Below are 12,221 nucleotides of genomic sequence, written 5' to 3'. Positions count from 1 at the left end.
CAGAACATGGACATAATCTATGGAGCTATGGAGGGGTACAGAACATGGTAATAACTCATGGAGGTATGGAGGTGTACAGAACATGGACATAACACAGAACACGGACATAATGTTTGGAGGTATGGAGGTGTACAGAACATGGTTGTTACTCATGGAGGCGTACAGACGATGCAGTAGGCCCCTCCCACTCCTGTATTTTCACTGTTGCCCCGCCCCCTCCACATGGAGTTTTGTTGCTGGATGGTGCAATCTCTTTCCAGCCTTGCATCGCAGCCGAACGATCACGCGCCGAGCTCGTGGACACTCAACCAATCGAAAGCCGCTCTGTCAGCCATCCGCCAATTAATGCTCTCTGCTGGAAATCACCATGTGAAACCCACCAATGACAAGAGACCCATCTGCGGGATATTTAGGCAGAGATGTAGCGTTTGGTAATCACAGCAGAAGCATTCCGAACGTTGCAGATTTGTTACCGTGTCATCACACCTCCAGCCCGCCTTACTGCAGACATGGACATCATTTCACAAGTAATCAATTTTGGTGCCGGACCAGCCAAGCTGCCACCCTCGGTGAGTGCCCATTGCAGATACAATAGGGTTCATTATGGATTCATTCTATGGAAGTGATGGTGTCAGATTTGTAGCCCTAATGTGCAGCAAATCATATTAGCCAATCAGAGTCACCGTTCATCATTTAATCAGAAGGGAAAAGTTGCTAGTTGTTTTCTGATTGGTTACTGCATTCTGTACCTGTCAGTGTGTTGCATAGTTATATATATTAATGCTGCAGCTTATTTTCTAATTAATTTCATATGTAAGCTTATAGAAATGATAGGATATGATCTTACCCCAGGAATACATTATGCAATGTTATTTTTTCATTGTAGCCAGGATTGAACTAAACCAATCCATGCAATACACTACAAGTATTCAATATAATATCCACTTTTATATTATACCATTTATTTTGTTGTGGTTCACTAACCAAAAATGCAATTGTTTTGTTTAATTACCCAAAATATAGTATATTGCTGCATCAGACAGCCAGGATCCATGGGCATGGCATAGGCTTCCTGTGCTTCATTTAGGTTTGTACGGATTAGCCTGGAATAAGATCAGACCATGGCTCTACCTAGTTATATCAATAATAACAAATGTCATAATCAATAATAACAAATGGGCCAGATTTATTCCAGGCTCAGCAATAACAGACTATTGTTTATATGTACCCATTGCCATGTATTGAAAGGCATACTAGATACAATTGTATATTGCTCTTAGTCAATCTGAATCCCTATGTCTGCTTCCTAAATGTCTTTATAAGATCAATGCAAATGACATGTCTTTGTAAAATGCCAAAATCTCTGATACCTGAATATAACAATAGTGTCGGCTTTTTTTTTGTGACTAAGAGATATCAGCCTTTGCATTTAAGAACATGTATCTATACCTCAATTTGCTGCCTTACACTCCCTGTGCCTCCTGCTTAGTATTCTAATAATGTCTCTGGGCTTCCAGATTCTGCAGCAGCAAGCTGACGTATTTATTATTATTATTATTATTATTATTAATAATATTATATAGGGTTTATATAGGACCAACATATTACGCAGCGCTGTACATTAAATAGGGAGTATGTCAGCAGAATAATAAATTCACCAAACATTTCTGCTGCAAGGAATTCATCTTTTATTGTAGAGGGAGATGGAGCAAATAATAATGGGTTTGTTCTGTTGCTGCACATAAGAGACTCAATACAGAAAAAGATTGCATCAGCTGTCACCATCTGACCAATCATAGGAGGAGCACACACAGGGGGGGTGTGGTTCTGTCTTCTGTGAATTATTCTAAGTCACAATGCATTTGCACAGTCAGCTATTCCAAAGACTTGATTAGGAGCTGAATTTAGTTTGGATAGTTTGAATTCATAATCTAATTTCACAATGAATGCTTGACAAACCATAGGCCAATTACAAGTGAAAGGACTGCACCTTTTGTTTTCCAGTGACTATCAGAAATTTGCAATAGCTTCATTGTTTATCTGTATAAACAGTATTGTATGGCATACCACAACTGCCTATACTATACATTTCAGGTCTTGGGAAAACCCTTGTAGTAATTTATTATACAGGTAGTCCCCGGGATAAGGACATCCGACATAGGGATGACTCCTATATATGAATGGGGCTTCCCTGCTCCCCCATGTGCAGGATGAGGCTTGGGGGTGGGGGGGGGGGGGTTTGCATGACTTGAAGAAGAAATCTTTTGCTAAGCACAGCTCAGGTTTGGGTGATCTTAGTGGGGGTGAGCTTTTTCTTCAGTCTTTTGTAACTCTTTAATGACCAAGACAAACTCTGCAGTTGTTTCTATTTGCATTACATAACATAGCTTGCTCCATACGTTATTGAATGTCTAGGCTCCATAAAGATTTTGTTTTTGTGATTAGCTCACGGTGAGGTTTTTATACAGTAACTGACACCATGCTGCCTAATATTATGTTGAGACAAACATTTGTCCTAATTGCGTTTATTAAAATAATGTACCTGTTCCAATTTACATACAAATTCAACTATATGACACACAGGGCTGCGCTGCCTTAATAATAATAAATATTAAAATTAAACAAATAATAATGTCCGTTAAAGGAAAAAAATAGTAGGAAGAATGCTCCTTACACTGACAGTCATATGGAAGAATGTCCTTTGAAGTTTGTGGCCATTGGGAAAGATGTCCCTTTCCATTGGTGGCCTTGGGAAGATTGTTGCAACCACCATGTTGGCAGTCATTGAGTAGAATGACCCTTTATATAGTTGCTGTACTTGGCAAATTTAACATGCAGGGATTCTCTCTATACTAATATTAAGTATAATATTAAAATAAATATATTACACTGATGGTCATTGGGGGAGAAGTCCATTCACATGGGGAAAATTTCAATAACATCGGTGGTCATTGGGAAGAATGGGCCTTCATAATGTGGTCATTGGGAAGAATGGGCCTTCACAGTGGTCCTAATATCTGTTGAGGTAGGGTAGACGGGTGACCAAAAGTGTTTACATTATTGTTATTGTATTTGTACTGTATTGTATCCGAGTGCAGACAACAATGCAACCTACGGTATTAGTTCATAACCAATGAACATAACTTAAACATTGACTTATTAAATAAAGTTAAACTCTGTTTAAATGTATTGTTTTGTAGGTTCTGCTAGATGCCCAGAAAGAACTGGTGAACTACAAGGGCCTTGGGATCAGTGTTCTTGGTATGTTGATGGCATGTTTGTATGAAATCATGTAGTGCAGCACCAATGAAGGTAAAACTGGCTTCTTATATGTACTTCTTATTTTAATACAGAAATGAGCCATAGATCATCAGACTTTACAAAAATCTTGAACACCACAGAGAAACTCTTACGAGAGCTGCTGTAAGTCTTTTTTTTTTTTTTTTTTTCTTTTTTGGGTGGGTGTTATATTTCCAAGGATTTCACTATTTCATTGTGTGTAATCTTCTATTTTGCCATTTCAACAGGGATATTCCAGAGAACTACAAAGTACTCTTCCTCCAAGGAGGTGGAAGTGGTCAGTTCAGTGCCATTCCCCTCAATCTTATCAGTTTAAAAGAATCAAAATGCGCAGACTACATAGTTACTGGTGCATGGTCTGCAAAAGCAGCCAAAGAAGCTGAGAAATACGGAAAAGTTAATATTGTGCACCCCAAACTTGCAAGCTACACAGGTAAATAAAGCTGCATATCTGTCAATGTCTATTGATTTTCTACAGTGAGTGGTCAGTGATTATTCGAAAGGCTTTTACTGCTTAGCCACTTTTATAAAAGTAAACTCTGAAATGTAAACTTTACCCTTTTAATTAATCTGCTTTGTAAAATTACCGGGATGGTTTGTTTTCCAAAGCTTTCCATTGGAACATGCTATGTGACAAGATTGGCATACTTGCTCTGTGTTAGTGCCTCAAAATAGTAAAACCTTGTGGATCATCTATCAGTTTTTTAATTTCAAATAAAGAATTGTGCAATCACAGCCTAATATTTTCACAAAATGAATTTTGGTATTTGTATTTCTGTCTAGATGAATATTTTTTTCAAGGATGGATGTAACCTCTGCACTGACTTTGAGATTTCATTAACAATCTAATATGTTATAATGGGCTGTATGATTCATAATTGGTTCTATTTTGTAATCTGGTTTGTGCAAGATGTGACACACCTGAACAAAAGTGAGAAGATGTACAAACAAATCCCAATTGTTTGCTATTCCCTGTGAAAATAAAATCTGTACTCTCATTGGTCACAAGTGACAACCATTATTTTTTTCACATGTTGCCTAACTCCACTCATAGGCAGATAAAATGCTTTTGAATTAAAATATACGAAAAATGGTCATGTACAGTTATAACAAATTAATTTATAACTTATTGTCATCAAACTATAGCTGTGGGTGTGTAATGCAATGGGTCATCTAAACTGTTACCACCAGTATGGACTTTGAGATTTCAACTCTGCCACATAACTGTAAGATTGTTCTGGTTTATTTAGGTTAATTGGCTTCCCCACAAAACTGACCTTAGACTGTATTAATGACTATTTTAGGAACAGTAGATTGTGAGACCCTTTGAGGGTCAGTTAGTGTCACGACTAGGGACTTTGTACAGCGCTGTGTAAAATGATGGCGCTATATAAATACTGTTTACTATTATTAATGTAAGTTGGCTTTGAAACCTTGTTTATTTACAAATGTATATTGTTTCAGAAATTCCGGATCCAAACACGTGGAATCTTAACCCAGAAGCTTCCTATGTGTACTATTGTGCTAATGAAACCGTTCATGGTGTGGAGTTCCAGAATATTCCAGATGTAAAAGGAGCTATTCTTGTTAGTGATATGTCCTCCAACTTCCTATCCAGACCAATTGATGTTTCAAAGGTTAGTAAGATTTCCCATAATGATTCAAAATCATATAAATGTATTGGCTGCAATTACATTAATAGATATTGTGGTGCAGCACACAGTGGTTTATGTGTGAATAATTGTACTGAAGGGTTAACAGAATTCCACAATTATCCCATCATTTATGACACTATATTTTATGTAGGTGTTAAGAATTAGTAATCTGTTGCTTGATAAAGACCTGTGATTATTAAAAAAAAAAGAAGAGTTAATATTAACTTACAATATAATTTAAATTAAATCAATGTGTTGATATTGATTAACAAAGGGAGTGCCTGCTCCAAAAAATCCCCATACTATACCAGGCATGGCAAACTGCAGGATGTATATGGCCCAATGGGGATGTTTCTCCGGCCCTTTGGGTGTACCGTGGCTCTGGCTGGTGTCACCCCGAGCAGGGTCAGCAGAAGGACCGGATCTGAGCTGCGATGGAAGAGCGGGTGGGTTGTGTCACTGCACATAACCGCCAGTCTCCTATCACAGGCTCAGATCTGCGATGGTAGAGTGGGCAGGGTATGCCATCCTGACATTACCTTCAGGGGCGTTATGATGGCATAACCCCGCCACTCTACCATAGACTGAGCCCCCTCTGGCAAATTATTTTTCAGATTGTGGCCCCTGACTTAAAAGTTTGCCCACCCCTGTACTATACTATACTATACTATTGAGTTGTGCAAATCCATAATCTCTGACCAATTATTTGCTAGCTCAAGCATACGTTTGATAAGCATTGGTACCCCCTTCTATTTTTGGGAGACGGTCCTACCTGTCTCATTGAGGATATACATAGTCAGATTAGGAACTACCAGAAACCCCTTATAAAATAATGTAATGGATCTTTTCAGAAAGTGGGGCATTTGGGTAAAAAAAAGACTCTTTCCTTAAGCTTTGAAAACCCAAAGCTGTAAACATAAGCAGGTTTAATAAACCATGCAGGAACCAATCTTTTTAAGCATAGTTACTCGGATTTACCAATCTGAATCAGACTTCTTTTTACTGAAGTCAGACCAATACAGTATATTTCCATTTGTCTTGGTTGCTGCCTGACTTAGCACTGCATTATTGATTTAAGCCAAGAATACCTGAAACAAAATCATTGGCATTGGGCTAATAACCAAAATCTATTCTAAACCTTCTCTCCTTCTTTTAGTTTGGACTAATTTTTGCTGGTGCTCAGAAGAATGTTGGATGTGCCGGTGTCACAGTTGTCATTGTGCGGGAAGACCTGCTGGGCTTTGCATTGAAAGAGTGCCCTACAGTTTTGGATTACAAAATCCAGGCAGGAAATGGCTCATTGTATAATACTCCTCCATGTTTTAGGTAAACTTAGTTCACCTAATGTTTACATATAACACACACATGTTTACTATAAACGATTTAATCTTGGTTATTATTAGAATTAATCTGCTCCCTTTTGGTCTTTTTAACAATACTATATTTAATTTCCCCATTGTCTTTCATCTCATGCTTGCATGTTGGCACATGGTAGTTCCATTAAAAATCAGAATAGTATTGGTATGTGCACACTGCTGTCTGTATTGTGTGTTGATGATCGGAGCATTATTGGAGGACTTCCGAAATTGTATACTCATTTTGTAAAGCTGTGTGTTTGCCATAATTATTTTTACCTCCGTTCTGCTGAAAAACTCAATCGTTCTGGCAAATATCTATCAATCGTTCTGGCAAATATCTATCATTTTAATGTATCGAGACTCCTCTCTGCTGTGAAGTGTATACTCAAATACTGCATACTTTGTTATAATGCACACACATTCACAATGTAGATTGATCTAAGTACACAAACACAATGCAACTGCAGTGGAATACTAGTGAGTATGTACCCAATTCAAGTTTTAGATAAACACAACTTTTTTAGCACTACATAACACAAGAATGACGGACAAGTTGGGACTCCATGAAGTTCATATGAAAAGGCTGACTTTGTGTGGATATTCTTCACAACTAAACCTGGGCCTTGTGATGGCTTATTTTATGCTTCTGAAGCCTGGCTAATTCAGTGAGCTTCAGTTACAGGTAGGGCTTTGTAATGTTTAACCCAGCATCTTATGATGGCTATTAATGGTCATAGTTTATTCTATTTTTCTCTACTATAACTTTTAAAGAACCCCTGTCTGAAGTTGGTCCTAAATGCATTTTGTGATATCCTAGACTTTCAACTCTCATTTTTGTTTGATCATTATCAATCTGAGCCATTCTCTTTGGTGTAGCCCAAGTTTTGCATGCAGCACAGCAGTGTTTCTGTGATTTCAAGCATGAAAGGGTAACTGACAGCAAATTCAGCAAGCTGAGATCTGAAGAGCAGGAGGAGGTGACATACTTTTGTGTCCCCAATCTTGTCAAAGTGAATTTTAGGACTTAAACTTGTTTTTCCTTTTCACTATGTCTGCCCCATGCATTACTTTATTGGCTGGATTACCTTGGAACTGCACCTTTTAAATTATTCCCCCTTCACTATTGTCTGTGCTGCTCCTTTCCTTTTTTAATGAATGTAGAAGAAAAATTAAAATAAATGTAAACCCTAACACCAGTTTTCTGGAGCAAATCTTGTTAGGAAGATCTGTACATTGGTGATTTTCTATTACAATTGTCTTGGTTTGCCTACCAAGCATCACCTTTAGTAGTAACAATCATTCATAGATAGAAACTGACCAGTAGTTTATGACATCTCTGTTTTCACAGTTACAAAACTATCCTGGTCCAGTTCTATCAGACTTCAGATTATACAGTAGTGTAAACTGAGCTAGCGACAGGACTTTTTACTTGGAGTAAAAATTAGCTGAATGTACAGGAGCCAAAGGTTGAGGGCAACTGTTTTACTATAAAAATGACCAGGGCCAATGACCAGACATTGTAAAACGTACCAATAACAGGAAAATTCCAATGAGCAAGGCTAGCTGTAAATTTCTTAGAGAAAGAGGGAACAAGCAGAGTGATACTACAATAATAGGATGCTACACCGAATACAGCACCATAAAGTTGCCAATTAGAAGGACAGTTTTTTAAAGATTTAAACATTGCAGCAAAAAAAAAAAAAGGGTAGTGATTTTATTTATTTTTTTTATATGAAACTTTAGTAAATGGGTTTACATTTATTTTAGATGACTGTTCTGTCTATAGTTTAGCTGAATTTTCTGTGTTTTTGCCTATTTGTGTTACTCTGTAATTTAGCATTACATTTTCAGTTGTTGCAGAAAAAAATGCTTTAAATGGTGCACCTATGTATTCATTTTCTAGCATATATATAATGGAACTTGTGTTGGAATGGATCAAGAATAACGGAGGAGCGGCATGTATGGAGAAGCTAAGCATCCTGAAATCTGAAATGATTTATAATGTTATTGATGAATCCAATGGATTGTTTGTGTAAGTATTTGATTCTCCTTTAATATGGTGATATTTTAGTAGGGTTACATAGTATGAGAAATTATTTTTTTGCTGTTTTCATCAGTCCTAATGCCTTTCTTGGTCAAACCACATTAAGATATTCTCCACTGAGCCTCTCTGGCTACAGTAATGGGTTAGACTTCTTCATAATAGTAGCAGCATCTCTGAAGTTGAAAACCTAATTTAGGGCAGCACATGTGGGACAGATCCTACTGAGCCTTTTAGATCGGTATGTTGGGTGACAATGTGGGACCATTGGGGGGGAAAAATGCAGCAAGGCACATGGATTACTGGGCCTGATTTATTAAAGCTTTCCAAGATTGGAGAGGATACACTTTCATCAGTTAACCTAGTTGATCCAGCAAGCCTGCAATAGATCTGGTCCAGGTTTCAGGACATTTGCATTGAAGTACTTTGAAGAAATCCATTCCAGGTTTGCTGAGTCACCCAGCTTTACTGATGAAGGTGTATCCTCTCCAGCCTTGAAGAGCTTTATTAAATCCGGTCTCCTGTGTGTATTCTGTTTGGAAATTATTTGAAGTAGTGTGATGGAATGTAATCTTGCACAAAGTCTAGGGAAAATAAATCTGACTGCCTCTCAGTTGGCAAAGTCTGTGTATTTGCGACTCTGTTCTGCAAATAAATAGAATTTGTACTTTGTTGGGGCAGGTTCCTTTTTGTCAATGTGCTAGTTGGAGAAGGAGTTAATAACTCAATTCTCCTTTATCACATTGCCTTGCTAAAGGACAGAACTGATATATGTCCTGTTGTATTTTGCATAGTAACATGTTATTGATTTTTGCTAAACAGTGTATGTACTGAATCAATGAATTTACTCCTATACATAAGAAGATTGCTGTATTACAAACAAACTAAAAGAAAACTTCTGTTGTAAAAAAAAAGTCTTAATACTAAAATACTTATATATTTTGTGTTGTTTTAATTTATTTGGAACTTTGTGCTTGATTTCAGCTGTCCAGTAGAAAAAAAGAGCAGGAGCAGAATGAATATTCCTTTCCGCATTGGAGATATCAAAGGTGATAGTAAACTAGAGAAAGAATTTCTGGACAAAGCAGCAGCACTTGGCATGTTGTCCCTTAAAGGGCACAGGTAAAAATATATATAATTTGTTTACTTTAAAAAATTAAAGTAGAGTTTATTTGCAGGCGTTTCTCTTATATTTTACAAACAATTAGCTCACTGTAACCTTAGCTTTATTAAAGAGGGTTGAAAACTGTTAAATCCCTGACATTGAAAGTAGTATAGTCTATAAAGCTTTATCCCAGCCAACTAATATATTATCAAGAATAGATAATGGAAAGATCAGCTACTGACTTCTCGGTTCTCAGGGATACTATTAGGGGATTATTTATCAAAAACCTAAATTGATTATACTGGACAGGGTCAGGCTAAATGGGCAACCTGTCTCTGTCTAGTAAAATATATTAGGCTGTTTGAGAATTTACTTTGCCAGCATTTATGTAAAACTGAAATATCATGTGTGGCTGAATTGGCCCTTTCAGGATTTTCCTGTACATTTCCCTTGTTGGATATCCATACATTGCTTTGTGATATCGATGAGGACTTCTAATATGAAATCGATATGTAGATATCATATTTGTTTAAATTTAGAAACCCCCCTTTTTGAAATAATTTCATTGTATGGCTTTTTATTATTATTATTAGATATATTCATTCAAGCAGGCAGTAGCAGCAGTCCATTAGACTCTTGTGTACTCTTCTTTTTCAAGGGGTTGTCTAAAGCTCATTAAATGCATTCAGCGTTCTAAGCAGCTCTGCTTTTTTCTAAAAAGTATTTGTGTGTTTTAGATCTGTGGGAGGAATCCGAGCTTCACTATACAATGCAGTCACTGTGGATGATGTTGAGAAGCTTGCAGAATTCATGAGGCACTTTAAGGACACCCACCAGTGAAGAGCAGACCAGCATAGTTTACTGCCTTATCTTCATATCACTACTGTGTAAAATATGGCACCTTTTTAGAAAAGCTATTTTAATACTGTATAAATCTTTGTACACTAGTTCATTTTTTGTATTAAAATTAGTCTCATTCTTTTTTTTGTTTCTTATAACAGTGGTGTTTTATGTAGCTCTTCATTGTTGTGATACTGTGATCGTGTGTTGAACACAATCACTTTTTTTTTCTAAGCTTTTGGGGGTTGTGTGGGATCAAATGTGGCCTTTTGGGTGACTAATGAAAACCATACCCCATAAGGATTTGTAGGGTATGACTACAGAAATGAGTGCTGGATTCCAATCGAGACAATTTCTAGTAACTTGATTGTCATACATCTACTCAAGCTTCACTACTTGGCCAAGCCAGTGAGCTGGTATGCAGAACAGAACGCTTAGGTCTATAATTCATGGAAGCAGCATTTTTTTTAGTAATAAAATAGATATTTTGTGACTTCAGACAGACATTGTACTAATAAGCTATATTGCCATAGTCTTAACGCAACTATCCTGTTTTATCAGTTGGGCCTTGTGTCTGAATAGGACTTCACTGTTCAGTTTGCACGGAGTTTGACCAAACTGTTCAACTCACGACATAAACTAACAGATCTGATCAGACATTTCCCTTCTCTTCCTCAATGCTGCAACTTTGAGTGAAATTTCTTTTAATAAAGGGTCTGACTATTGCTTGAATGTCCTCTAAGAGGAAAAGGTATTTTATTGATCACAGTGGATATCTGTTAATAATTTAGATAGGCTTTAGGTTGTAATTCTGAACAAATATTACATCCAAAGAACTTGCAGCTTCTAAACAAAGAGGTCATCAGTGGCATCATCAGTATTTGTCTTCATGAGTTTGAGTTGGTCCACACACCCTTGTGGCTGCTGTCTCTTATACTGAAACAATATTTGTCCATCTTTTCTTTCAAACCCTAGATTTTTTCCAGTTCAAACATTTCAGGTGCATGTATCTGAAATCTATCTTCAATGTGAACCAGCTTTTATGGGAGTTCCAAATGTATATCATTTCACCAGCCATTGCTCCATATATCACACTGTGGGTGGAGTATGGAGATGATTTGTAGAGAATTCTTGGTTAAATTCACTAGTGGTCCTACATGTAGACTGGAGGATAGTAACCTAGACTTTATAGGCCTGAAATATGTGATGGCAGCTGTCTACATTCCAATAAGCATACTGTATCTTACTAATACATTTTTGTTTAAATTTTGTCTGTAAATAGAGGTCAAATTGTATTGTATTGTCCTGAGACAATAATGTACTTGCATATTTTTTATGCAAATTGAACAAAATAAAATGTCCTATTGTGCATATTGCTTTGTGTGTATTCATATTTACTAGCAAATTGGTCATGTTCTGTACATTGGACTGATTGAATGCATGGTATACAAATGTTTGTAATGTATACAAGGATTTATATAATATACAGCAGTGTTGCTTATAGCCAGTACATTCCTAGTCAATAGGATCGTTAAAAAAACAGGTAATTTTCCCATGTGTGTGCCACCTTGCGGTAGTCTAGGAGCATGTTGTGTATTCAAACATTTATTTAAAGGCGTGTACAGCTACTGGAGGGTGTCTGCTTATCATGAAAGTTACAGGATTACAATATGGTCATTTTTTTGTGTCTTCCTCAGGCTCAAACAACTAATTTTTGTCCATATTTCAATTATTTTATTATTGAATTGCAGGCAAAATTGTTGTTTGGCTTGTGTGAACAAGCAGCTATACTAAATGAAATGAGAGTAAACTGTAATTGGATAAACATCTAGCTCCTCTACATCCATAAATGACTGTTCCATACACTACGCTTTTATGCCTATGTGTGACTGCTTTTTCAGTTAAGGAATTCTGGCATTCAC

The 12,221-nt window shown here is 36.9% G+C and overlaps 1 protein-coding gene across 1 annotated transcript; it reads left to right on the top strand.

Annotated features, from left to right (window-relative positions):
- The first annotated feature begins 395 nt into the window (after positions 1-395).
- PSAT1 (phosphoserine aminotransferase 1) lies at positions 396-11,670 on the top strand. Its single transcript, XM_072404111.1, has 9 exons — positions 396-569; positions 3,201-3,261; positions 3,354-3,423; positions 3,528-3,733; positions 4,765-4,937; positions 6,112-6,281; positions 8,217-8,345; positions 9,339-9,476; positions 10,197-11,670. The coding sequence occupies exons 1-9, from the start codon at positions 510-512 to the stop codon at positions 10,297-10,299; spliced, it is 1,110 nt and encodes a 369-aa protein (XP_072260212.1). The 5' UTR covers positions 396-509; the 3' UTR covers positions 10,300-11,670.
- Positions 11,671-12,221: the final 551 nt, after the last annotated feature.

This window comes from Pyxicephalus adspersus, chromosome 3 (assembly GCF_032062135.1).
Source record: "Pyxicephalus adspersus chromosome 3, UCB_Pads_2.0, whole genome shotgun sequence".
Lineage (NCBI taxonomy): Eukaryota > Metazoa > Chordata > Amphibia > Anura > Pyxicephalidae > Pyxicephalus > Pyxicephalus adspersus.
Note: the sequence above shows the minus strand (reverse complement) of the source record. Positions and strands in the feature narration are given on the sequence as shown.

Excerpts from the sequence above, each read along its gene's own strand:
- PSAT1 (XM_072404111.1), top strand. The coding sequence starts at position 510 with ATGGACATCATTTCACAAGTAATCAATTTTGGTGCCGGACCAGCCAAG. Across the intron at positions 3,262-3,353 it reads CCTTGGGATCAGTGTTCTTG|AAATGAGCCATAGATCATCA; the intron begins GTATGTTGATGG and ends ATTTTAATACAG. Across the intron at positions 8,346-9,338 it reads GAATCCAATGGATTGTTTGT|CTGTCCAGTAGAAAAAAAGA; the intron begins GTAAGTATTTGA and ends GCTTGATTTCAG.